The sequence below is a fragment of the Ursus maritimus genome, unplaced genomic scaffold, assembly GCF_017311325.1.
Source record: "Ursus maritimus isolate PB19 unplaced genomic scaffold, ASM1731132v1 scaffold_33, whole genome shotgun sequence".
In the NCBI taxonomy this organism is placed as follows: Eukaryota; Metazoa; Chordata; class Mammalia; order Carnivora; family Ursidae; genus Ursus; species Ursus maritimus.
Genome location: NW_024425897.1, coordinates 10142558 through 10168771, shown reverse-complemented (window position 1 = coordinate 10168771; position 26214 = coordinate 10142558). Strand labels below are relative to the sequence as shown.

The 26214-nt window shown below is 51.7% G+C and overlaps 2 protein-coding genes across 3 annotated transcripts in view; both read left to right on the top strand.

Moving 5' to 3' along the window:
• Positions 1-23307, top strand: part of TBC1D10A (TBC1 domain family member 10A) — a 29942-nt gene extending 6635 nt beyond the window's left edge. The window contains exons 2-9 of the mRNA XM_040619732.1: positions 11775-11874; positions 15871-15978; positions 19710-19816; positions 20486-20600; positions 20681-20746; positions 21437-21626; positions 21734-21888; positions 22412-23307. Coding sequence (XP_040475666.1) covers positions 11775-11874; positions 15871-15978; positions 19710-19816; positions 20486-20600; positions 20681-20746; positions 21437-21626; positions 21734-21888; positions 22412-22933 — 1363 coding nt within the window. The 3' untranslated portion in view covers positions 22934-23307. The remainder of the gene's footprint in view (positions 1-11774; positions 11875-15870; positions 15979-19709; positions 19817-20485; positions 20601-20680; positions 20747-21436; positions 21627-21733; positions 21889-22411) is intronic.
• Positions 23308-25804: 2497 nt separating this feature from the next.
• Positions 25805-26214, top strand: part of CASTOR1 (cytosolic arginine sensor for mTORC1 subunit 1) — a 4615-nt gene continuing 4205 nt past the window's right edge. Inside the window, exon 1 of one of the 2 annotated variants that reach the window (XM_040619735.1) lies at positions 25805-26075. In XM_040619735.1, coding sequence (XP_040475669.1) covers positions 25963-26075 — 113 coding nt within the window. In that variant the 5' untranslated portion in view covers positions 25805-25962. The remainder of the gene's footprint in view (positions 26076-26214) is intronic. The other variant, XM_040619736.1, reaches the window with a different exon arrangement.

Genomic DNA, 26214 nt, shown 5'->3' with positions numbered 1-26214 from the left:
TTTGAAATACATGGGAAGAGGCAGCCAGCTCCATCTATAGGAGCCCAGGAAGAAGTGACATTTGATCCAGGCCTCAGAAGGAGCAAGGAAGGGCATTTCACTGGGTGGGAGCGGACTTCTGTGCAAAGTCCCCCCAAAAGCCAGTTGTTTGAGAAATGTGGTGTGCCAAGAGCAGAGGTGACAACAGCAGAAGGCAGGAGGAGGATGTGAAGCAAGGAGAGACTAGGAAAATGGGTTGGGCAGACCATGCCTAGCCTTGAATGTCAGCCTGGGGCCCCCTGTGTTCATCAAGGTCAGTCTGGTGCTGGTGTAGAGAGAAGCTGGACTGCAGGCAGTGAGACCAATTGAGGGAGTTCAGGACAGCCCAAAAGGGCTATGGAGAGGCCTGGAAAGAGGTTTGGAGCTATGAGGATGAAGAAGCCAGCAAAGCAGTAAGGCTTGATACCTGACTCGCTTTGTGAACTGATGGGGAGTTGGGAAGGCTTGGGACAAGACGAAGTGGCCCTGGCCTTTCACAGAACCCATACTGGGACCTTTTGACCACAGGGAGGGAAAGCCAGCTGTGGCCTTCCTCTGAAGAGGACATTGGGCTGCTGCTGACTCTGCTTTGTCACAGCCTCGGGCTCCCCAAGGTGCCTGGCATGGCTGGCATGCCCAGAACACATCAAGGGGTTCTTTGTCTCTCTCCAGTAGGAGAGCGGGTTAGCTGGCCTGGTTGGGAGGGGGTGGGGTGAGTAGTACTGAGCTTTGTGCTCTCTGCCCCGTAAACATATTGGATGGCAAAGAAGGCTACAAGGAGAGCCAGACTCCTCTGCAAGGAGAGGGGAGTAAGCCTGAGGGCATGGAAAACCAGCCTTAAGGTGGCATGCAGCTGGAGAGGGAGGTGTGGGGCTTTGGGCATAGATACTGATCAAGGGGAGGCAGATGGCATCCAGGGCCAGTTTGACCTCACCCTGAGTCTTTATTCTGTTCCTGGAACTGGGTCCTCAGCTGGGGCAAGTGGAAGTAAGTCCTATACCTATGAGAAGGTGAACTCCTTAGCACTTGCGGGCATCGCCAGCCATTTCTCAGAGATGAAAGATTCTGGCTGGAAATGTGGATTTAGGCTAGTAGTGGGAAAGGGCTCTGAATGAGGCACAGGAGTCAAGGTGCTTGTGTTGGCTCCACCACTGATCCTTATGGTGTGTAACTTAGGTATGTCCCCTCTCTGACCATGAGGCTAATGCTTCCTGTTTCTCACCCAGCACTTACTATGTGTGCAGCTGTGTGCTTGGCTGGGGGAGGGGGAAGGGGGGATGCAGACCTGGTCCTGCGCTCCCAGGACTTACAGCCTAGCAGGGAAGTCAGACAGTCAATAGGTAATTAAAGGTGTGGCCTGTGTACAAAAGGATTGTGAGGATCAAATGAGATAACTGGATTAGGAGCATAGTATAAACAAAGACTGATGAACAGGGGCCAGGAGACCTGAGTCCGGAGCCGCCTCAGTGGATCCCTAACTAGGTGTGTGACCTTGAAAAAATTGCTTAATCTTTCTAAGCCTCAGTTTCCCTCACATATAAACCAAGGCAGTTTTAATGGGATGATGTTGAAGAGCTCTTCTGCTTCTAACATTCTGAGACTGAGCTGGGAGTATATGAAAAGTGCTTTGAAAAGTTTTTTATGAGGTACCACGCAAGTGCAAGGGGTCGCCATGGCACAGCCCACAGAGGCCAATTCTTCCAGCATGCTCTGTTCCTCTTGTGGGAGGACCTCTCTTTGTGTGTAGGACCAGTGGCCCTCATGTCTTTGGGAGTGTAATCAAATCAAAGGATGCTTTGATTTGTCTAGCTCTTTAGCCTGCACAGTGCTTTCATTCCCATTGCCTTGCAGTAGTCCTTACAGAAGCAATGGGAAATCTGTAGGGTAAGTTTTATTTTCCCTGTTTACAGCCAAGGAAACCAAAGCTAGGCAAGTGATGGAATTGGGCCTGGAACCTGTGACTCCTCCTTTCCAATTTTCTATCTTACCAAAGCTCGTGGCCACTGTGTGGCTTCTCTGGCCCCTCCCTGTCCCGGCTTTAGGACCTCAGTCCAGCTCAGACACATAAGTTTTTGTGCTTCTCCTAGTAGGCTTCTCAAGTTGTTTTGAGGTGTTGTGATGAATGGTACACTTCCTGTCCCAGATCTCCACACATAGCCCCTCACATGTACCCTAAGACAAGGCAGGAGAAGCTGGCTAGTGAGGAGGCCCAAGGGAGATCTTGTTCCTCCTGAGTGCACTCTGGGCACTGGGCTCTGTGTGTCCAGGAGCTATCCTTCCCAGCCGGCCACTTCTGGAGGATGCTTCTTCTTTCCCTTCCCTTTCTGTCTTGGTATCACAAAAAGGGAGAACCTAAATTTGGGCTTGGGAGAGCCTGAGTTCAAGACAACAGCAGACCTGACTTCAAGTCCTGGCTCTATCACTTTCTAGTCACGTGACCTCTCTGAGGTAAATGGGCCAGGTGGTAGCACTGGGAGAGAGGGGGCGTTATGAGGATTAAGAGAGGTGATGTTGGTAAAAACACCCAGCACAGTGTGTGCATCAAAGTAAAAAGGTACAGGGTGGCTCTTACAATTTGAGTGTGAATTATCCTCTTAGGTTCACTTCAGGCGTTTGGCATAATGGTGAGGATCCAGATTCCTTCATGTTCTCTGCCCTCTACCCTTGGGCTTTAGGGGTAAGGCAGGAGCCAGTCCCACTCAGCTTGTGGTCTGGAGCTTTCTGGCCTCCCAGAGTAGGCTGGGAATCCCCCCTATGAGTTCCTCTTTGAGTCATTTGGAACAGAGTCCTCAGGTGACCCTGACTTGGAGGGCCTGATCTTCCTTCTCTTCGGTCTGTAAAGATAAAGCAGAAGTGAGACTAGAGGTGGGTCTGCTGAAAGATTCAACTTGAAGCATGCAACCTAGTGCTGCCTGGGGTCTCAGCCCTCCTTGGTAGTGGCAGTCACTTGGGGAAGAAATCAGAATTTGCATCGAAATTACCACTACCTTCCTTCTGAGCACCTTGTGGACTTTCGTCCCGGGCTTCCTGTCCTGCCTCTGAGTGACCCTTCCCTCCTCCCAGCATAGTCACATGGTAATGCCATTGTACAGAGAAGCCTGCATGGTGGACCAGGCTGGACCATCATAATCCCCCATTTTTACAGAGGAAGATACCAAATCTCAGAGAGGTAAAGTGACTTGCCATGTATCACATAGTTTATGGCTCTGAGTCCACAAAATTCCTTGGGATCAAGGCTTGCATGTACCCAGCCTAGTGGTCAGGACTCTCTGCTGGAGTTGAGTGACAGAGTAGGAGAAGAGCAGGGCCTGGACTCAGCACACAGGACTGTCTTCTGCTCACCCTGGACCTTAGATAGTTACTGGCTTGCTGAAAACCTGTTTTTCATCTGTGGAAGGTGGTGTGTGTGGGGGGTGATAATTAGAGGACCTATTTCATGGGCTTGTTGTGAGGATTAAATGAAATAATGTAAGTTAAGTGCTGAGCACCATGTCTGTTGCATAGCAAGTGCCTGGTAAGTGCTCTAACAGACATTCAGTTACATTAATTGGATATTAGAATTATAATGTTGTAAAAGGCTGTCATCAAGCACATCTGTGCTCAGCCTTGTGCTGGGCTTCAAGAAAGATCCAGAGCTGGTATCAGGCCAGAGAGGGAACGTTCTTTATCAAGCACTTTCTGTATTTTACCCACCTGATCTCGAGGTAGAGGATAGTAGTCCCATCTCACTGTCGAGAAAACTGAAACACAGAGTTCCTGAGATCACGAAGCTAATGATTCTGTCAACACACATTTATTGGACATAAGTTAGGTACCAAGCTCTGTTCTAGGCCCAGGACACACTGTGGAAATGAGACGGGCAGAGCCCTCCAGGAGCGCACCTTCTCATGGAATGCTGCCTCAGCAGAGCGGATAGTCAGTGGAGAAGCTGTACCTGCTCCACTAGACTGCTCACATTCCTCAAACAGGCCGTGCCCTTTTCTGTTAACTTGTGCTTGCTCATACTGGGTCTTCTGCCTGCTGTGCCTTTTCTCCTTTCTCACCCTGGCCACTTCCTATAACCCTTCAAAGACCGTCTCAAAAATCAGCTCCCCTTTAAAGCTTTACCTGAACAACCCCCCAACCACTACCACCACTGTGGGGGCTTCTTGTAGTTTCCTAACACCTTCTATATGCTTCTGTGATAGCACTTCCCTGTGTACCAGTTATCTACTCACGCATCTGTCTCCTCTGCCAGATTGACCTCTTCAAGGGCATGGACTGCATTTTATTAATCTCTTTGTAGATTCAGGCCTGGAACACAGGCTCTGGAGAAATGTGTATAGAATATAATGAGGGGCTGATTGTGTTCTGTCCCTGGAGTAGTTAGGAAAGGCTTTGCGGACAGGAGAGGGAGTTCTGAATGAGGCCTTGGAAGATGAGTGGGACTGAATTGGAATGGGGATGGGGTGACAGAGGGCAGTTTAGAGAGAAGGCCACCTAGAGATAGGGCTGGGGAAAGAAGAGGGATGTTTAAAGAAAATAGGAGGGCCTGAGAGCCAAGGCCTTAGGTTTCTATTGGACAAGGAAGGCAGTAGGGAGCCTTGAAGGAATCAGTGAGTCAAACAGTGAGTCAAAACTAATTTGGTAAGATCTATCAATAAGATCTAGCAGTTTGGTAAGGATGGGTGAGGGGGCTGTACATGAGTCAAGATGGCCCCTGGGAACCCACAGTCAGATTGTGATCTGAGGACCCGGTTGCCTGTGGGAAGTTTCAAGCACTACTCTGCCTGCTAAGGGTAGGGGCTTGGGGAAGGGAAGTCTTCTATTGAGAAGAGTCTCCATACCTTTCTGCAGTCCTCAGGGAGAGCTGCCCTGGGGGTTTCTCTGTGGTCTGTGCCTGTCTCTAGCTGGGTGGGGGAATGGGGATTCCTTACTTTTTAGAGCCAGCAAAGCTGATGCCTAAAGGAACCATTTCTTCCGCCTGACATCAAGAGGGGTGGAGCTGAACAGAGTGGAGAGCTGGGCGGAGGCCCAGGGCACCAAGGCCAGTGAAGGGTGGAGAGAACCTGTTTACCATAGTGCACTGACCCAGGGCTGGAAGGAGCAAAGCCAGGGAATTCCTTATGGGAAAGGGAGGCAGGCCCAGAACTAGCTTGCACTGGGAATTGGGAAGAGTGAAGCAAGCCAGACTCTCACCCAGGCAGAGATCCTGGACATTGCCCTACCCTTAAGTCAGTGGCTGCCAGGCCGCAGGAGGGAACGCCAGGCTGTTGCAGACTGTCTTCCTTTTCCACACTGACTCACAGCAGGGCCTCGGGCAGATCACTTACCCTCTGGGCTATAGGCCTCCGTGACTGTCTGGGGAGGAGGTGGACTCACTGGGTGATCTCACAGCCCTCCCAGCCCTGACTGTCGGCCGTTTGTACCACCTCCTCGAGCCCGCCGCCTTGTGCATTCCAGTTTCCCATCATCAGTTATTATGGAGCTGGCATAAAAGCTATTTATACTTTCAGTCATTACCACCTCTTAGGTTAATGAACTCCAGAGGTTGTTACCCAGTGTGCAAAGTAGGTCAGCCTTTTGTTTATCCTCACTTTTTCCAGCTTTGGGAGAGGGGAGCTCCCCCACCCTTGTCCCTGGATCTGTCATTGGCTGTGCTCTTCCTGCACATCTACTTCACAATTTTCCACACTTTCTTGTTGCTCATTCCTGCCCTTCTCGGCACAGAGGGTAGTGGTTCTCTACTGGGTGGTAAAGAAGGGAGCAGAGAATGTGACAAGCACTGAGGCCTTTAGATTATATTGAGGCCAGGTGGTGAGACACTTTATATTTATTGGATAATTTAGTGCCTAAGTGGCAGCTTCCACTTCCAGGCTATGTGTCCTTGGGCAGATTACTCAACCGTGCTGAGCTTTAGTTTTCTTGTCTATTAAATGGAGATAATAAAAGCTACTTCCTTGGGGAGTTGTGCGCATATGTAGTACTTGGCAGAGCTACTTCATGGCCAGTGCTGGAAATGTGTCCACTTGTACTGCCTCATGTGACCTTTACCGCTGCCTTCTAAGGAGGTGGCATTGTCTCATATTACAGGTGGGGAACCTGCTCAGAGTGGAGCAGCCTTCCCAGTTTCAGACAGCTATAAAATGATAGAGCTGGGATCAGAAGCCAAGAGTTACAGTCTCTGTGTCATTAAGTAAATTACTTAATCTCTCTGGGTGTCAATTGCTTCATGGGTAAAGTGGGCATAATCTTGCCCTGCTGCATGTGTATGTGTCTGTGTGTGTGGACAAGTCAGATGAGAATAGAGATATGAAAGTACTAGGTAAGCTGCAAATACAGTCACCTACTAGCTACCATTTGCTGGCCGCTCACCAGGCTGGGCCCTTATACACATTTATTCCTTGTTGCAGTCCTATAAAATCTGAGGTGTGTATTATGGTTCCACTTAAAGATGAAAAAGTTGAGATAGGGAATGCAAGTATTTTGCCCATGGTCTCCCAGGTGGAGGAGCTGGAATGGAAACCTAGGTTGGTTGGCTTCAAGATCCCCACTCTGTTCACTCTTCCCATACCCCAGCTGGCCTCCAGTGGTTGAGATGAGGAGGATCAATCCTATAGTCTGTGACCTTGGGCTTTGTGTTTGGGCTGTGTTTCTCTTCAAATGAAGAGGCTTCCTGTTTGGGCTGGTTTGGAGAGTGAGGCTTGGAGAAGGGGGTTAAACTGGTTCCTTGGGACCAAGATTAATCTTTCACCATCGGATGAAGAGGGCGTGGGCATGGGCACCATACCTGGCTGACTGCCAGCCAGAAGGGCTGAGGTGTGCTTGGGCAGAAGGCAGACAGCTAGAAGGACAGTGTGGAGAGAACCCCAGTTTTTGGTCTTATAGCCTTGAGTACTGGTCTTGTTTCTCTGAGCTCTTGCAAACTTCCAGCTTCTGGGTTTGGGGAAAAGGCTAGGAAACTGGGAGCCTGCAGAGCATGGGGTCAGCAGAGTGTCACTGCTGCCTTGGGCCATGGCCTGGTATAGCACAGCAAGAGCTCAACAGAATCTGGGATCAGTCACCCCCTGGCTACCCACTTTTGTCTCCTCTGTGCCTCTCTGCCTCAGGAGGGGATGGCCAGCAAACACACATTGCCCAGGCTTGCCATCTCCCAACTGATGTTGTGCTTTGGAGCTGTGCCCATCCAGCATATTGGCTTCACTAAGCATTACTGGGTATGGGCAGGCTACTCCCTGGGGCAGTCAGAACACTGGAGATGGGGATAGACTGTCTCCAGGGACTTGGGGACCAAAGATAGAGCCTCACAGTGGCATCTGGAGAACCGCTGATTTCCTCACAGTCTTCCCAGGGGAATGCAAAGAAGCACACGAGTCACTGTGGCAGAGGGGAAGTCCTGGTTCTACCGCTTAACTTAGTAGCTTTGTGACGTTGCCCAAGTCATATAACCTCTCTGATCGAGTCGAGTTTCTCATGTGCCAAATAGTAATTAATCTATTAATTAGTGAGGGATCCACCTCACTGAGTTATTAGTGGCACAGATAAAATTGGTGTAGGCAGAAGTGGCTTGTAGCCCTGAATGCAATTTATATGAAAGTAATGATGTCATGAAGAAAAGCAAGCAGGCGCCTGTTGAATACCTGTGAGATGCTTGGTGGGAGTTACAGAAGTTTAAGACCCAGTCCAGTTAGGAAGGGACAGAGCTAAGCAATATGAGCAAGTTGTAATGAAGTGCTCATTTCATCTCTTGATTCATTAATGAATTACTACTGAAATCAATTTTAAGGGATTAGGACCAGCATTAAAAGAAGACAAAAGACATAGACTAGAATAATATAAAATTAAAATGAAAATTTCAGAGTGCAGATAAGAGTAAATTATTTCATAAAATCTACTTCAGTTATATGTGTGTGTATGTGTGTGTGTATAAAAATCTCAGTATAAAATGTATTTCTTATTGTGGGTCTCAGTTTTAAAACTTTGAGAAATGGTATTCTAAGTCAAGATAGAGGTCGTCAGGTTGGAGGACAGTTAATGAGATAGGGGCAGGCACGGAGGCTATGTAGAGGCTTGAGGGCTTAACCTGTAGGAGCAGAGGAGTATAGTATAAGGGTCAAAGCATGGGCTGTGGGGTCAGGCAGGCCTGGCTTTGAGTCCCAGCTATATGGCCTTGAGTGAGGCACTTAACTTTACTAAGTCTTGGATTCTATTTCTGGAAAATGGAGAGAATGGTATTATGGTAGGGTTATTATGAAATAGAAACAGGAAGAAATTGGTAAGTAGTAAATGATGTATAAATGGTAACTACTATTGCTGCTAGTATTTCAAGTTGTGGTTTTTATTGTTATATTGGGCTCTGAAAGGGTTGCTTTGACTTGGAGAGGGGAGAAGAAAGGGCATTCCAGGTAAGAATGGGTGGTTGAAAAAGGGATAAGCATGTGTGTGCCTGGTATGAGACTGGTCTGGCTGAGATTTGTGCCGCCTTAAAAGAGGGTGCTGAGATTATAGATAGATGTTACCAGGAAAATTTTGGCATTACATTGGAAAGAAAGTTTTAATAGTAGAAACTTCAACAATAGGGTGACTTCACCTGGTGATAATGAGGCCCCATCCCTGGTGGAATTCCAGCATGGGCTGGGCCACTGGAGACTGTTCTCATTAGGCTCTTTCAATAGCAGAGACTCCCTCAGGCCACCTGTAAGAAAGAGGGGTTTTCTGCAGGGTAAGTGAAGCCCTCAAACTGAAGCCCTCAAACTAAAGCCCTCAAAATGTACCAGTCTTGCTCTGTAGGCTATATTTAATTTTATATTATCCCTAATGTGCCGTTTGGTCCTTTGAACTGGCCATTTGGTCAGCTTCCCTGTCACTAGAAGCTGGCTCGTGCTCTCCCTCCACTGTCAGGAGGAAATTACCTCAGATAGCGTCTACACCATCATGCTATTTGCAGGGAGCCCCCTGACTCCATCTTCATCTCATGGCTCCTTTCTGAGCATCTTTTGAGGAGCAATTCACAATTAAGGTCATTCTAGTCATCTAGGGAAATCACCTAGGGAGGTCCAGAGAGGGCACAGGGCTTACTTATTGTAGAAGGGATTCCTATACCAGATGGCAGTCTGATCAGATGCCTTTTGAGATCCTGACTGACTAAACTGAAGGATATGTTAACCTTCTGGTTTTAAAAAAAGGGATAGCCTGCAACTTTTCAGGAGCACATCCTGTGCATAAAGAGAAATCTAAGAGAGCATGTGATGTGCTGAGTGGTGGTTACAACCAGACCTCTAGTGTCTTCCTTTTCACCATCTCCAGGTGGCTTAAACTCCTCTGCTGTTGGAGGAGAAGCCACTTAAATGACCATTATTTCCTCAAAATTTTCTCAATTTAAGATTTTAAAAGCCAAATAGATCTTTCAACTGACGTGTACAAAGTCGTGGTGGGTTTTTTATATTGTTTCTGAGAAGATCTTGCCAAATCAGTGGTATAGCTTAAAATCACTAGTGTCTTAGAATCCAGGAAATATGGTCGTTTGTTTTGTAACCAATTGAAATTCCGGTCTGAGGTTTGATGTTGGGGCTTTGATACTGGCAAAGCTGTTATCTGACATCATTTAAAGGAACACTGAACTTGAATGTGTTCCCCTATGTATCTGCAGTTGGGAGAATGGATATTTCTGAGGCCCTGCAGTCAGATCTTATCAACAAAGACAGATCTGGAGGGTTGAGGTATCAAATGGACATGTATTTAATCCCATGGGAATTCACTGAAATCTGGAACTCTCAGGCAAAAACCTTGCCCTCTGTGAACCTCAGTCTTCCCATCTGCTCAATGGGAGGATTGGATCAACTATTATCCACATCCACAACTGCCAAAACTTCCTGTTAACATAGTGTGGGCATCCCCTTTCATTTAGTTAACTAGAAGGCTCATCTGACTTGTATAAGCTCGTGGTTTGTAGGCGGTGGGAGGCAGCATGTCCTGTGATGTCTGGGCCTTTGGTTTCCGTTCCCTACATGTGTAGGGGTTGCCTGGAGACATACATCTGTCAGTTTGTAAATGTCTTGGTATAAAGGTGTGGTCTCTGGTTTTCTCCTATGGGGAGGGAAAGGAAAGGAGTGTCCTTTGCCCTCCTTGTGCCTCTAGGTGGTGAGAGGGTCAGCAGTTTTAGAGGAAAATGACCTGTGTCTGTGTATTGAGGGGGCCAGGTTTGCCCCAGGCTGTCGTTCCTACTCAGCTGTTCAGCTCCAAGGCTGCTCTCAGGCCTGTGCAGTTCCCCAGATAAAACGCACTACAGAAGACCTGCCCTTTTGTGTTTTGGAGGCCTCTGTTCTGCCAAGGCCCCTCCCTCTGCTCTTCCAACCAGTAAAAGTCACAGCAGCGTATTTCCTTCCTTCAGAGAATCAAGGCCTGGGCCAAGCCCTAGCCCCATCATGTCCTGTTCCTAAGGGCCTCCTTCCAGCTGCCTGAGTGCTTCTGACCCTGCACTCCTTTCTAGGAGGTCAGGCAGGACTGAGTACGGGCTCTTGGCTAGGATCTAACTTGGATTTGAGTCTGGATTTTTCCACTGATTTGCTCTTTGACTCTGAGCAAGATACCCTCCCTAGGTATCTTACCTCTCAATGTCAAGTACTTTTTTTAATTGGTAAAAAAGTAAAAGGTTAAAAAAAAAAAAGAAATTCAAAAGATCCATAATCCACCACTTTAAAAGTGATTTTAAGACGAGAGCATGCATGTGTGTGTAGAGAGGTATACACATACATTTTTTCCATTATTTTCTTACCAATCTTGCTCTGTAGGCTAAATAAGAAAGCATCTTTAGAATACCCAGTCTACAAATGTTAGTCTCCTCCTCTTTGCCCCTCAGAGTTATGTGAACTCAGGAATTCCTGGGAACTCACTTCTTGGAGGAAGCCCACTCACTTGAAGCATGCTCTGGCTAAGTCAGGGATTCTGCCCCAGCCTGCCTCAGCTGCTCTGGTGCCCGTCTGCCTGCTGGGGTGGGTCTCCAGGCTCCAGTGTTTTCTCCCGTGACTCTAGTGGGCATTCAGAGCCAAACAGAATGTCAGCACCATGAGGGCCAGGACTTTGTTCTAGTCAAAGGAGTGTTTCCCCACAGCCTGCCCAGAAGCCGTGGCTCTAGAACAGTGCCAGCACAGCTGTGATAGCTACTCAGTTAGTAGATGTACAAATGCAAGTGATGTTTGGTGACGTTTTGAAGCATGTGTAGGATTTTGATAGGTACAGACAACTTGGAGTTAGTTCCAGCAAAGGGACTGGCATGAGCAAGGTTGAGCGGTGGGAAAGGGCCAGGGTATAATTGGGGAAACTATGAGTAACTAGCTTTGCTAGCGTGAAGAGGTGAGCATGTTATTTCTTTGTTTGACTTTTTTTTTTTTTTCCTCATCCAGCTCTACACCTTGTGTGTAGGCCCCCTGAAGAGGCATATTTTTCTAGACAGACCTAGGACAGGAATGCTTTGCTTTGGTGCACAGATGCAGGCACTCAGACCTCTGCCCCCAGAAAAGCATGGTGACCCCTGGCCCCCTGACACATTGGGGGAGTGGGTACTTAACCTGATGTCTCTTTGGCTTATGACTTCTAGGGAGGGGGCAGCATTCCCTCTCATCAGTTTTAGGGTGTTCATGGGTTAGCAGCCCCAAAGGGAACACAGGGGTGGAAGACAGGGGCAGGAGTGAAGGCCTGACAAGGCTGGTGGCTGGGGCCTAAGCCAGGGCCTTTGCTTCTCTTGGCATCTCTGACAGGCCCTGCCCTTTGCTCCACAGGCTAGAGGAAGTCCCCCTGGAGGTGCTGAGGCAGAGGGAATCCAAGTGGCTGGACATGCTCAACAACTGGGACAAATGGATGGCCAAGAAGCACAAAAAGGTGAGGGGCCTGGCCTTGGGCCTTGGGCTGGGAGTTGGCAGCCTGGGGAAGAAAAGGAAGAGGAACTGTATCAGCTTAGAGGAGCAGGAGCTTCTCCAACTGCCAGCAGTCTTGAGTGTCCCCATCTGCCAGCTCTGAAAAGGGAACAGAAGCTGGCTGGAGGGCAGGGACTAGTCTTTGCTTGGTCCTCCAAGATGACTTTAGATTCACACAGAACTTTGTCCTGGAGTCAAACTTCAAAGCCACTTTTATCCAAAAGCCCTTATGGGCAGCTTTCCTCCAACCCTTTTAGGAGAAGTTCTTTCTGCTACTTACCACCCACCTATCAGGGAGGACCGTATAATACTAGTAATAACTAACATGTGTTGAACATTTGCAGTGTGCTGGATGCTTGACTTGTGTGAACCTTACAACTCTCCAATGAGGTTGGTAGCAGTAGTACCCCTACTTTATGGGTGACCCACAAATCAAGGTTTGAACCCAGGCAGTCTACATTTAGTGCCTGCATTCTTCATTACCACCCTCTAGATTAATGTGATGAGTTCCCTCTTGCCTCCTGGCCAAAGGAAAAAGAACAAAAAAGTAATCTCACAGTTTAATGGTCTTATAAAAATGAAAATACCCAGTGGTCCTCTCCTTGTTGGTCTTTCTTTAGACACTAGCTCTATTGCCCCATAGGAACATCCTTGCCCACCACGATGTGTGTGTTGATGCCCTTGGCCACCTGGGCAGGATCCAGTTACTCCCCTGCCTAGTGGAGGCCTGTCCAGAACCTCATAGCCAGGGTCTCTCTGACAAGTTCCCAGGGCACAGAGCGAACCTGCTGTCCCACTGCAATCACCCTGATATGCTGGTCTGGTCCAGGCTGCCACAGCTGGCTGCAGGGCCTAGCAGAAAGCTCAGGACTGAAGGTCAGATATGGGCTTGGGCCCAGCCCCACTACCTTCCCTTCTTCATGCCTGTGGCTAGCTGTGCAACTTCGTGTGAGTCACTTCACCCTCTCAGCCTTGGGTTCCCTGGTTGAGTGGTAATGACAGTCATGTTGGGAGGCTCCCATGAGTTGGTGACTACAAAGCCCTGTGCCTATGGAGGAGAGGCACACCTGGGCCTGGGCTCTTTCTTGCTGTTCTATGTAGGCTTTGTAGTGTTCATTTTTTCTTATTAAATATTTCTCTTAAAAATTTTTTTTTAAAGATAATTGTTCTCAATTGCTTCCTACATGACTCTGGGATCTATTTTCCTGCCTCTTACCCCTCAGGCTCTTACCTTGAGCTTCAGCTCCCTCTCCGCTGTCTGTTGTGACTAGTGGCTGGCAGGGACAGTGGATCCTTCATGCCCCAGCCTCCCTTGCAAATGGGGATTCCAAAGGGGAGCCTTGGGGAGCTCCTTTCAGCAGAGCAGGCAGCACTACTTCCTCTTCCCTTTTGCTTCCCTGGAACTGTGGTTAGAGTCCCTACCCAGTAAGGGCCACCAGAGGAGGCTGTACCCTATTCTACCGAGAGGCCCTAGCCCTCTGCTCTCTACTCCTGCCACCTCAGCTGTGGTCACCCTGGCCATAGGAGCTCTTCTTGCCTGGCTGTGCAGGCTTGGGCTCTCCCCGTGATCAGGAAGTCATGGCACAGGAGGGACAATACCTGCTTCAGGAAGTGGGTCCAGACCCAACACTTCTCCTGGACTTATGTTGAGTCCCCAGGAGGGGACTGTATGGAGGCAAGGTTCTGGCTGGAATGCTGTCTTCCCCTGTAGGGCTCTGCTCAAACCATGGCCAAGGCCTCCCAGAGTTCAGCAGGTAGGGTGTGGCCTCACTCAGCTGTCAATCAGAGAATGATAATCCCTTGTGTTTTCGTTTTGCTGAGCACTTTCTCTTGGTTTATCTTTTCGGATCCCCACTGTTGCCTCCTCTCTAAGGCAGGCAGGTGGAGCTTGCCATCCCTATCACCTCTGTGCTAAGGACGATTCCAGAGGCCAGAGTGGGAAAAGCTGGCTGTACTCCTGGTTCTCCATCCCCACCTCCCCAGCCCTGGCCTGAGTGAGGGCAGGGCCTCTTTGAAAACCTTAATGGACTGAAGGTATTCCTGGGCTCCCCTGGGGCAGGCCAACTATGACAGGGGGCTGTGACGATGTTGGGGGCTGGCTCAGGTCAGGCTAAGCTTGGCCCTGAAGAAAGCCTAAAGGGCCTGTGGCTCTAGGCCATACTATATCCCTTTGCCAAAGTCTTCTCAGACCAAGTGGCCTCCTTAAGGAGACCCTTGTCCCACAGCAGCAGGAAACTATTTCCAGAGTCTGGGACAGTTCCCTTCCACTCCCTTCCTCACCCCCTCCTCACCCCACCTCCTCACCCCCTTTGCAGGCAGTCACAGAAGCTCGAGCTTAGCTCCCATGACCAGCCACTCTGCTCTTCCCCCACTGCCTCCAGCCTGTCTGCCTGTCTCCTTCCTGGTTCTTGACACTCTCTGACCCTTGGAAAGTTTTCTCTTGTTTGTGTTGGTCATCGGGAAGGCTAGGCCTTCTGTGCTTCTCTGAGGATTCCAATGGGACTGTTTGAGGGGGTTTCCAGGTGAAGGGAAGTTAGGTGTGAACCTGAGCCCCTGAGGCTTCTGTGTCAGGCATTTTCCTGGGATGGAGGGGTGGAGAGGAAGGCATTTATTGAACACAGACTATGTGTCAGGGCCCATGCTAGGCATTTTCCCACCCTTCTAATAGAATCCTAGGTATTGCCATTCTGTTCTTAACTATTGATGAGAATCAATTGGCTCAAAGTCAGCACTGGATTCAAACTCACATCCAGTTGCTTTTCCCACTGCCCTGAGCTCCCATCTTTATCCCAGGCCAGGCTGCTTAGTGCAGGGGCTGAGGGGAGTATCATTGTCCAGTACCCCCCACCACCATTCTATAGGAGTGGTGCCTCTGCTTTTGCCCTCACCCTCCTTGACCATTGGCCTTGAGGCCAGGGAGGATGATCAAGGCAGCTGCCTCATCTCATTCTGTCCCAAAGCCTAGGTGGAGCTCACCTCTCATCTAGCTCTGAAAGTCCAGTGAAGTGCAAAATTCATGGGGCTGGATCCCTCTAGCCTGTGTGGTGTAGGAGGTAGTGGGTTCCTGATGGTGTGACCTTAATATTTTCCCAGTCTGTGTTTCAGTTTTCCCATTTGTAAAAGACATGATGATTTTTCAAGCTGGATTTTGATGGTGGAAACCTTATAAGAATTGAGCCCTAGCTCTGGGTCATGAGGTACCCCAAACACATCCTCCTTCTCCTCTCCCGTTTGTGAGTGGTAGGAAAGACCTGTGCCATCGTAGCAAGAGTTGGAATCATAATTCATAGCCGGGACAGCTACCTCAGCCCTGAGCTGGTAATTGTGGGAGCTCAGGGTCAAGGAGAGCAGAAGAGAGGATTCATGACCAAAACAAAGACGGAGCCATTCTGATCAGCTCCCATCTTCCTTCTGAGTTCTGCTGAGTTCTCTCCCCTCTAGGTGGGCTGTGTCTTGCCACATCGTTACTTAAACAAACATCCCCATGGAAGTGCCCAGGCCATGTCTCTGGGCTCATTCTGGGTCATCTCAAAAGCTACCCTCCCTGTAGCTTCAGCTGTGCCCCACACCATGCAGATCCCTCCCTAGTGATGCCCCATGGGGCTCCTCCAACTTTAACAGTTCCATTTTAATTCAGAAAATGGTCCTGGGGATTCAGAATTATGTAGTAGACCTCAGGAATATCTGTTTTGTCACCGGTCCAGGGCACAGGGAGACTGACATCACCTGGTGGCAGCATATCTAATTACAGTCATTACTCCCCCTGCCCCTGGGCATCCTAGGCTCTGCATTGTAGCAATAGTAGCAACAGGAGGGAAGTCCTCTTTTCGCCCCTTTTCTGCTTGCCCAGTGTGCTAACTGAAGGCCCACCAAACACCAACAGAAGAGCTAGGCTGGCACACAGCCTCCGGAGGAGTTGCTTCAGTGGATTCACGAGCACAGTCCTCTTTTTGACTTTCAGATCCGTCTGCGGTGCCAGAAGGGCATCCCACCTTCTCTGCGGGGCCGTGCTTGGCAGTACCTGTCAGGAGGCAAGGTGAAGCTACAGCAGAACCCTGGAAAGTTTGATGTGAGTGGCCCTTCTTTCATCCTACCCTCCTTCCCACATCTCTTGATGTCCTTCACATGGCAGCAATCCTCCATGTGCTTACTTGGACCTCAGCAGTATGAGCTGATTAATAGGACCACCCATCAAATGCCCCACTGACCAGGCCTGTCCAACCTGTGACTCCTGGGGGCTCTGCCCATCTGAAGCTCCAGCACTGAGCAGGCTTCAGTGGGGTGGACAGATTTTCCATCCTCCCTTCCAGCTCTTTCTCTTGTCAACCACCCCGTTTTTGTTTTCTTGGGCTCAGTTAGGCCACCTCCCAGCTCTTGGTCATCAGGAGGGGACACTCAGACCACTTCCCTGACTGCCTTGGGCTCTGTCCTCTGGGCCTTTGCGGGCCTGCCCTCAGGGTCACAGAACCCTCAGTAACTCTTGGCCTCCCATCCTTGACTCTTTTCCTGCCTCATCCAAGCTGGCCAGACACAGTTCACCCATGCTGCTAGTGGGGTTGTCAGCCTTAAGGGTGGCGGAGCCAAACCAGTATCCTTTGGGGTTAGAAACCAGTCAGTGGCCAGAGAGGGTATCCTCTGCAGGCATGCCTTCCCCTCCCTACCTGTTGCCCCCTACCCCATGGCTGCCAGAGTAAGAATACCACTCCATTCGTGGGACTTCTTAGGGCCCACCTGGACTGGGCAGCAGCTCCAGCATGCTCCCCTATGGGAGGCACTTGGCTCCCCTGGGGTTACCCCTGCTTAGCTGCCAGACCTGGCCCCAGGCATCAGGGTTTCTCCCAAGCTCTTAGGACTGGTGACAGGCAGTGAGACAGAGCTGCTAGCTACCAGCTCTTTGTTGACATACTTCATGCTTTGGCAAACACTCTTGCTTTGCCAAACCTGTTCCTGAGAAGAGTGGGCGGGGCGGGGCAGCCTAGAGTTCCTGCTGTTGACCTGAAGACGGTGAGAGTCATTTGCTAGCAGTACTTGGCCGTGGGGCTGCAGGGTTTGGTGGAGTGTCTGGTTGGAAGCAGCTCTGGGAATCAGGGTGATTGGACTGTCCCACAGAGCAGCAATACCAGGCCTCTTGACTCCAGTGTCTTCTTCCCATCTGTTTCATTTCAGGAGGCTGCATCCTGGGTGGAGGGGGAAAGTTCAGTTGGGAACCTCTGTCCAAGTCCATGGTTTACCTCTCGCTGCTAGAGTACAGGCATGGGAGCCAAGAGCTTCATTGGCCTGGCCAGACTCCAGGTTCCATAGTTAGCAAATGTGAGCCCATCCTGTGTGAGTGGCAGAGCACAGAGCTGTGTGTGCATTCTGTGTGGGGGGAGTAGTGTATCTGGAGAGGAATCAGCCACCTTTTGAAGTCTTGAGGGTTGCTTGTGGGAGAAGGTAGACTTGCCAAGAAAGGCCTTCTAGATCCTCTGAAGCTGAGTGGTGGGTCCCCAGGGCAGCCCTGGGGGCTGAAACAGTGGTTTTCAAGCTCACCTAGAAGGACTTTGCCTGTGGATGACATGGAGGAAGTGAGTAAGAATGAGAAGCTCCCTCTGGCTGCTGTGGACATGACAGCCAGAGGCAAGGGTACAGTGACAGGCTATTGGTGGCAGCACCTATGCCTGTATTCCCCTGAAGACCCAGGTGGCTGACCCCAATCTCAGCTGTCAAGGTAGGTTCCGCAGCCTCTCATGGCTTCATGTTCTCCTGTACTTGCTAATTCTTCCTCCCTCATTGGGCAGGGCAAGACCTCTGTCCTTTTCTTACCTGGTTTTCTTCTCTGGCTTCATCTCATGATGGTGCGAGTGCCTTCAGGCTCTCTTGGAGGCTGCAGTAGCTGCATCACCTGCCAGTGGCCCACACCTGCCTTTGATTCGAAGAGCCCTTTCTTCCCACAGGCCCTTCAGCTATACCTCTTCCTTTCTGAACCACCCATGTGTGGTTAAGTGCCTTGGGCTGCTGAGGTACCAGGTGATCACATCTTAGGAACTGACTTCTTGGGTTCTCAGATCCCTACCTTACCAGAGCCCTCTGGAGAATTTGTGGGATCCTCCTCCCTTTTCTGACAAAAACAATTCTGCATCATACTCAGTATCCAGCCCTGGGTTTGATTTGGGAGGTTCATAGGACACACACAAGCCCCCATCCTGAAAATATGTGGGACTCTAGAGGTTGTACACCCTCTTCTTCAGCTGTGTGCCTGATCAAAAGCCCTCTGAAGGCACTGGTCCTTCTTTCTACCCTCCAGCCTTGAACACTCTTATTAGTTTTTTTGCTCAGTACTTACTCTCTCAAGTTACCTGACATCCTAGGGTCTTTAGTTTAATGTTGGGACACACCCACTGAGGGGGCACAAGAGGGAAAGGGGCTTTTTTGAAGATACCTGCCAGTCAAGGCCAGGGCCTGGGTCTGTGCCCACAGAATCTAGCCCTTATCCCAGGGGCCTTCCCTAATGCTGCATCAGCCCTGCAGGCAGCGTGTACGTGGTCTACTTCCCTGCTCAGCCCTCCAGGTTTCCTTTTTATTGATTTTCTTTCTATTTTTTTTTTAAGATTTATTTATTGATTTTAGAGAGAGTGCGAGAGAGCGCAAGTGTGTATGAGTGGGGGGGAGAGGCAGAGAGAGAGGGAGACAAGCAGACTCCCCGCTGAGCAGGGAGACTGATGTGGGGCTCGATCCCAGGATCCTGAGATCATGACCTGAGCCGAAATCAAGAGTCGGTTGCTTAACTGACTGAGCCACCCAAGTCCCCCAATTTTTTCTTTCTATTTTTAAAGTTGGGGTATTTACAGAGTGAAATACACAGATCTTAAGTGTGCAGTTCAGTGAATTTTGACAAAGAATACATATCCATGTAACCAACACGCAAGTCGTGACATAGAACATTTCAAATGATGGGGAAATGATTTTTCTTTGTGTAATACTTTGTTTTAAAAATGGTATTCATGTTAAAAGGTTCACAGAAGTTTAAAGAAAAGAGTAAAACTTTGTTGAAACCCCAGCACCCAGTGATGGCTCTGAGTTTAATGATTAAATGTCACATCCTTCCAGATAGCACTCTGTGCAGATCCCTCTCTTCTTCTCTCTCTCTCCGTCTCATACACACACACACACACACACACACACACACACACACACACACACACACCTTCCTGAATAGGTGATGCCACTTGCACAAGGAGACAGATAGCAGAGGAGTTGGGATCAATGGCTCTGAGTCAACCTGGCTTCCAGGCCCAGCTCCACCATTTTTCTAACCATGAGGACTTGGGCAAGTGACTTTTCTTTGATCCTCAGTTTCCTCATCTGTGAAGAGTATAATGATAGGACTTTTCTTTGAGGTTGAGAAGAGACAATGAGGCCCATGGGTAGCTCAGAGCAGTGCTAACAGTGGTAGCTATTGCTTTGATAGTAACCTTCCATCTTAAGGACCTAAGGTGTTTGAGTGAGTCTTGAATAAAGGGCCTGGAGGTTATTTCCAGCCACAGCTGTGACAGACACTCTTGACTACATGGGTCTTCCTGGAGCCAGGATCACCCGAGAGGGTTTCTAGGGCCCTTCACTCCTTGCCTCTTTGCCCCTTCTCTCTCATTCTTCTCAGGCTTCCTTACCTGAGCTTCCTGACTTGTCTTCAGGAAGGCCCAATTCATGATGGGATTGGGTAGGCATTGCCCCTAGCAGAGGGCTCCTCTAATACCTGGGACAGTTGTATCTTCCCAGCAGCCATCCCTAACTCCTAATACATGCTCTTGATCTTGCTTCTAGGAGCTGGACATGTCCCCTGGGGACCCCAAGTGGCTGGATGTGATTGAACGTGATCTGCACCGGCAGTTCCCTTTCCATGAGATGTTTGTGTCCCGGGGAGGCCATGGGTGAGCAGCTGGGTCTTATGGGCTGGAGGTGGTTCTGGGCCCTGTCCCTCAGGGCGCAGAGGAGTAAAATGAGTTTGGGTGTATCTCAGGGACCCAGAAGCTGGGAGCGCCAAACTCTGCTGTTAGAGTTTCCGTTTGGTTTGAATCAGATGGGTCTCCTTAGCTTCTTCTCTTACCTTTGGGGCAACTTTTGTTTACTCCCCAGAGTGCTAGAGCTTGCCTGGTCCTCTTCTGGAAATAGGTTTTGGTGGGGAGAAAGAGGGTTAGAGATAACTGGGTGGGCAGAGGGGAAAGGTAGGTAGGCCAGGCCGGAGGACCAAGACAGACCCCTGGGACAAAGCTTTCTGGCCAAGGAGACACAACTGCTGAACGAGAGGCCCACACTTCCAGCCCTGACACACCCTTACCAGGCATCCTGCCTGGCTCTATCTCTGCTTTTTCTTTGAGCCTCTGTTCTCACCTGTCAAATGGGTTGGGGCGGGACCGGGAGAGGTGCCCTCCCTGCCGCCTCCTCTGGTCTTGTGAGAGTCTGTGTGCTGCAGTGGGAGACTGACCCCTTGCTGACCACAGTCAGGTCACCAGGGAGGTGCAAATTCTGAGACAGGTCTGGTCTGGTAGGGGGTGGCAGAGTCATACCCATCTTCCCTGCCCCACTCGGCCCTTCTACAGCCAGCAGGACTTATTCCGTGTACTGAAGGCCTATACCCTTTACCGACCTGAGGAGGGCTACTGCCAGGCCCAGGCACCCATTGCTGCTGTTCTGCTCATGCATATGCCTGCTGAGGTACCACCAAGCCCTGGACGGGGTGAGTGGGTGGGCAGGGAATTCCCAGCAGAAAGGCCTCATGTCTCTCTTGCCCACAGCAAGCCTTCTGGTGCCTGGTGCAGATCTGTGAGAAGTACCTGCCTGGCTACTACAGTGAGAAACTGGTGAGTGCTTGCTGGGTCCAGACCAGGCCTGGGACCTGCCCTTTGCGGCCTCTCCAGGCCTTTCTCTCCACAGCTACTGTTGCCCCAGCTTAAAACCTTCCCAGACTTCTGTTGCTTTCAGGCTAAAGACCCAAGGCCTTCCAAGGTCAGGTCTTCTAAGCTCCAGAGTTATCGGTTTCACGCTGGCCTCCGTCTCTGCTTCCAGCCGTCTGGCTGCTTGGCAGGATCACAGTTCCTCCCGTGCACCAAATTCCTCCCTGCTTCAGCCTTGGCATAGGCTTAAACCTCTACCCCCTTCATTCCCTCCTTTCCTTCAGCTTTCAGCCCTCAGGGAGCTTTTTGTCACCCTGACAGGTGGGACCTCTGGCACATGCTGATCCAGCATTCCTGGTTCTGCCATATTCTGGGCACTTAGCCACCTCCCCCACCAACGCCTGCCCTGCCGCTAGTCTCTTTGCTCCTGTGATTCATCTGTCTGCCCCTTTTCACTACATGCTCCTTGAGGTGGACCAGCTATGTCTGCTTTGCTCTTCAGTGTATCCCAGCACCCAACACAGGGTTGGCTCCCTGCAGGCAGTAGCTGACTAAGGGATGAATGAATGTCTGCCTGGTACTGGGAGCCAGAGTGTAGTCTGTCCTGCCTGCTTCGAGCCTGCAGTCCTGGCCCCATGGCCTCACTGTGTCTTCTAGGAGGCGATCCAACTGGATGGGGAGATCCTCTTCTCACTGCTACAGAAGGTGTCACCTGTGGCCCACAAACACCTCAGCCGGCAGAAGATCGACCCGCTGCTGTACATGACAGAGTGGTTCATGTGTGCCTTTGCCCGCACCCTGCCCTGGAGCTCCGTGCTGCGCGTCTGGGATATGTTCTTCTGTGAAGGTACTGGGCTGGGCTTGGGGGAACACCCCTGCCTCTAACCCAGTCCACAGGGGGCCTCTCTTTTCAGAGAAACTCCTTACAGGCCCTTTTACCACCCCCTCATGCAGGAGTCAAGATCATCTTCCGGGTGGGGCTGGTGCTGCTGAAACATGCGTTGGGCTCCCCTGAAAAGCTCAAAGCCTGTCAGGGCCAGTATGAGACTATCGAGCAACTGCGGAGCCTCAGCCCCAAGATCATGCAGGAGGCCTTCCTGGTCCAGGAGGTGCGGCCCAAACCCTCCCATCACTGCTGGGTGGGAGTGGGAGACGTGGGGGCCCTTTAGAAGGGACCTAGTATAACTCTCTGCCCCGAAGGTGGGTCACTGGTGCCAGGCCTGGTGCTCAGCAGCTCAAGATGGTGTGGGTAGACCTTATCCTCCTGTCTTAATGAGAAGACAGGGGCACAGAGAGGCCTAGGTTTGGAGGGCCTTCCCTGTTCTGAACCATTTGGGAATGAGAGAAGCTGCAACTCATTACCCTCTCTTCTTTCCTGGTACCACATCCATGGGCTTGGCTTTATTTTCCTGTTTTTCTTTCTTTTGTGGATTTTTGTCTCTCAGGGGCTGTACTTAGGTGACACATAGTTGCTCTGGGACTTGTGATCACCACAGGGACCAGACCCCCATTATTCCAAGGGTCAGCCGTTAGTGACCAGGGCTGGGGGATGATGAGCGAGAGCAGGGCCAGGTTGGGAGGTAGAGGGGAAGTTTCTTCCTGGTGCCCATTTTCCTGTCGTCACCGACACAGGTGGTAGAGTTGCCGGTGACAGAGCGCCAGATTGAGCGTGAGCACCTCATCCAGCTGCGGCGCTGGCAAGAGACCCGGGGTGAGCTGCAGTGCTGCTCCCCGCCCAGGCTGCATGGTGCCAAGGCCATCATGGAGGCAGAGCCAGGCCCCCGGCCCATCCTGCAACCTTCACCATCCATCCGCCTGCCCCCAGATGCCCCCTTCCCTAGCTCCAAAGGCAAGCCCAAGCCACCCAAACAGAGCCAGAAGGAGAAGGAGCAGTGGAAGCAGGCAAAGGCAAGTGCGCAGCTGGATAAGCCCCCAACCCCAAGTCAAGCCAACGTGGCAGCCGCTGCGGGAGATGCATGTCCCCCACAGGATGTGCCCCTGAAGAATCCAGCCCACCAGGATCCAGCCCATCAGGACCCAGCTCCACAGGACTCAGCTCCCCAGGATTCAGCCCATCACCGCTCCCAGGATTCAGTCCACCACCACTCCCAGGAGAGCCTGACGTCCCAGGAGAGTGAGGACACCTACTTGTAACCCTGGCAGCTCAGGCCTGTAGGGTGGGGTCTCCACACACCTACATGGCTCACAGACTGACATTCGAGGGCCTGCCCATGCTCTGAGGGCCCAGCTGCCTGGCCACTGGGTGGCAGAGAGTCTGGCTGGCCCAGCACAGATTCTGCCTGAGCCTTTTTATTTATTTTCTCCAGAGTGGAGCTTGGGCCAGCCCAGCCGGGCAGGCAGAAGTGAGGGCCAATGGGTGGGGCCTCACTCAGCCCCCTCCTCCTGGGGGGATGCTTCCCAGGGCTAGGGTGCTGTTGTGAGGGGAGAGGGTGGGGTAAAGGGTGGGGTGCTCTTTGTGTAAAATAGAAACATGGTTTTGTACAGAAATAAACAGGCTTGTGTAGAGAGTTGGTGTGTGGCTAGGGACTGGGAAGGGGAGCCACCCCTGGTGCTTAGCATCTCTTCTCTGTACCTTACAGAGCCCCTAATCCTGGCCCCAGCCCAGCACCAGAGCCTCCCTAAGAAGTACCTTTTCCATAGGCCAGTCCTTGTTCCTGGCCTCCACTTTCCCTCACTCCATCCCCTCTGCCCCATGTCCACCAGTCTGCCATGGATGAGGGTCACCGGAGCTAGAGCCCAGTGCTGGAGCAGAGCAGGGCCTGCTTCCTAGGCCTTGGTGCCTACCCATCTTTGAGGGGAAGGGGCTTCTTAAGGAGGTCTTTTCAGGGCCCTTCTCCACCAACGCCCCTCACCTGGATGCCACTTCAGACCCCATTAAGGTTCTGAGTGTTCATTTTGGGTTGAGTGCTGGCACCAGAGGTCGGGGACCATGAATGCCCTTACGTGCTAAGTCCAGGCCTCCACTGGACACTGAGGGATGAGGGAAGAAATTTGGGTCTTTGAGAGAAGGCTGCCTGTGGTTTCCTGAGCACTTAGCATGTGCCACGCTGGGCTGGTTGTGTCACCAGCTGATCAGGTAGTCTCTATTATCCCCATTTTACAGATGAGGAAACAGAGGAGCTGAGTGGGAAAGATGACACTGGTCGATTTGCACCTAAAACCTCTCAGCTACCTCTCCTGACCAGGGTGCCTGGTGACCTGGCAATGCCACTGAGGGCCCAGGCAGGCGCTATGGTCACAACCTGATGACTGGTGAGGGTAAGGACAGGGTGTCCCTGGGAAAGGCCCCCCCTTCTGCTGAGGAAGCAGCTTTTCCAGTCAAACAATAGCGGCTGTTCCTGGCAGGCTACCAAGCTGGGCTGGGCCATGGTGGGAGGGGTGGGAGAGGGAGGAGAAGAGCCTCCCTAGGAGTTTTCAGGAATCACAGGGCCTGGGGCTGGAACATCTTGTCCTGGTACAGCTGGGGATACTGAGGCCTAGGGAGGTCAAGTGTCATGTGAGCCTATCAGGGCAGACTACCCACTTCCTGCCTCCCACCCCTCACCCCTGTGGTTTCCCACCCCATCTGTACCTGCCATAAGAGGCTTTGAGGACAGTCCCCTCCCCCTGGCTCTCCAGGGGACAGGCCAGGATGTGGCAGCTGCAGTATTCCACAGGAATCCCTTGAGCCAAAGAGTCCAGGGAGGGAGGGTGCTGCCCAGCTTCCATCCACTACAGTACAGGTTCTTGAGCAGGCAGGAGGCTTGTGTAGGCCTGCTGGGTCCCAGTCAGGCCTAAGGCTGGTTTTAACCTGTTTGGTTCAAAGCCTCAGATCTGAAGCCTGAGGATGCTCAGGCCAGACAAAGCACCCCCCTCCCCCAGCATGCTCTGTCTGTCCTGCTATAGGGCCTAGGTGTGCTGATACCTGCTTAGCCTTGGAGCCTTCTTAAACCTGAGGCGGCCTGAGCAGAACCCAGTTCTAATGTTGAAATGACCCCAAGTTGGTCTAATAAGCCTCAGATCTGGGGCATCTGCCAGTGCTGGGGGCCTCCGTGGGCATGAAGCAAGTTTACATGTGCTCAGGCCACCTCGGTTCTGCTAATGGCTGCAGGCTTTGGGAGGCCTCAGCAGGGCTCAAGTCTCAGGTCTGAGATCTGAGTGCCCAGTGAGCCTTAGATGCATGGGCCTGTCCCCTGAAGTCTGGGCTTTGAGCATCCCTGGCCCAAGCACTTAGTCTTTTTTTTTTTTTAAGATTTTATTTATTTATTTGACAGAGAGAGAGAGACGGCCAACGAGAGAGGGAACACAAGCAGGGGGAGTGGGAGAGGAAGAAGCAGGCTCATAGCGGAGGAGCCTGATGTGGGGCTCGATCCCAGAACGCCGGGATCACGCCCTGAGCCGAAGGCAGACGCTTAACTACTGAGCCACCCAGGCGCCCCCCAAACACTTAGTCTTGAAGGGTCTCAAGCCTGGCCACCTTCACCCCCTACCTCACAGTATCTTATTCAAATATAAGTGGCTGGGGCCCTCCCTATCTCTGTGACCCTCGTGGGTAAGGGTCTTCTTCCATAAAAGGAAAGAGGGAGGAAGGTTGGGAGAGAATCACAGAGTGACCCGGGCTGCACAGCCTACCCCTACCCCTCCATGCTCCAAAGTTTTCTGGGCAGCACTCTGATCCTAGCTGAGCTCCCGCTCGTCCCGCGGCCCTTCGGAGCTTCAAGGATATCAATCATAAGACTGAAGGACAGAAACCATTCCATACCTCCCTCCTGCTTCCGACCCCAGCGAGGAAGGCGACCTGCGGAAAAGGCGGAGCCCCGGAGAGGGGGCGCGGCATGGGCGGGGCCTGGAGGACTCAAGCTGGGCGGGATCAGCCTGTGATCCCCGAGCCGTAGCTAAAGGGGCGGAGTCATCAGGGGCGGGGCTCGGCGGGCTGGAATGTGAGGGATGAGGCTCTGGCCTTAAGAAGGAGGCGTGGCCACTCTGGATAGGCCGCCCGCCCCTCAGGGCGTGGCTGTCAGGGAACTGGTCGCGGCGAGGGGCTGGGAGGGTCCGCAGCGTAGCTGGAGGCATGGACGCGGCCGCGCAGCGGCTCCTTTAAGCCCCCGGCCCCGCCCCCACCGCCCCGCCCCCGGCGGCGGCCTGGTCTGGTTGGCGGCGGGGTCGGGTCCGCGCGGACCGTGATGGAGCTGCACATCCTAGAGCACCGGGTGCGGGTGCTGAGCCTTGCCCGCTCAGGTCTCTGGCTCTACACCCACCCGCTCATCAAGCTACTCTTCCTGCCCCGCCGCAGCCGGTGCGCGCCCGGGTTCGGGGGCACAGGTGGGGGTGGGCTCCGCTGTTGCTCCGGGACGGGGTCGGGAGATTAACATCGCCGCGGGGCGAGAGCAAGCGGGCGGGGAGGGCCCTTCTCCTCCCTACCCCCCCCCCCCCCC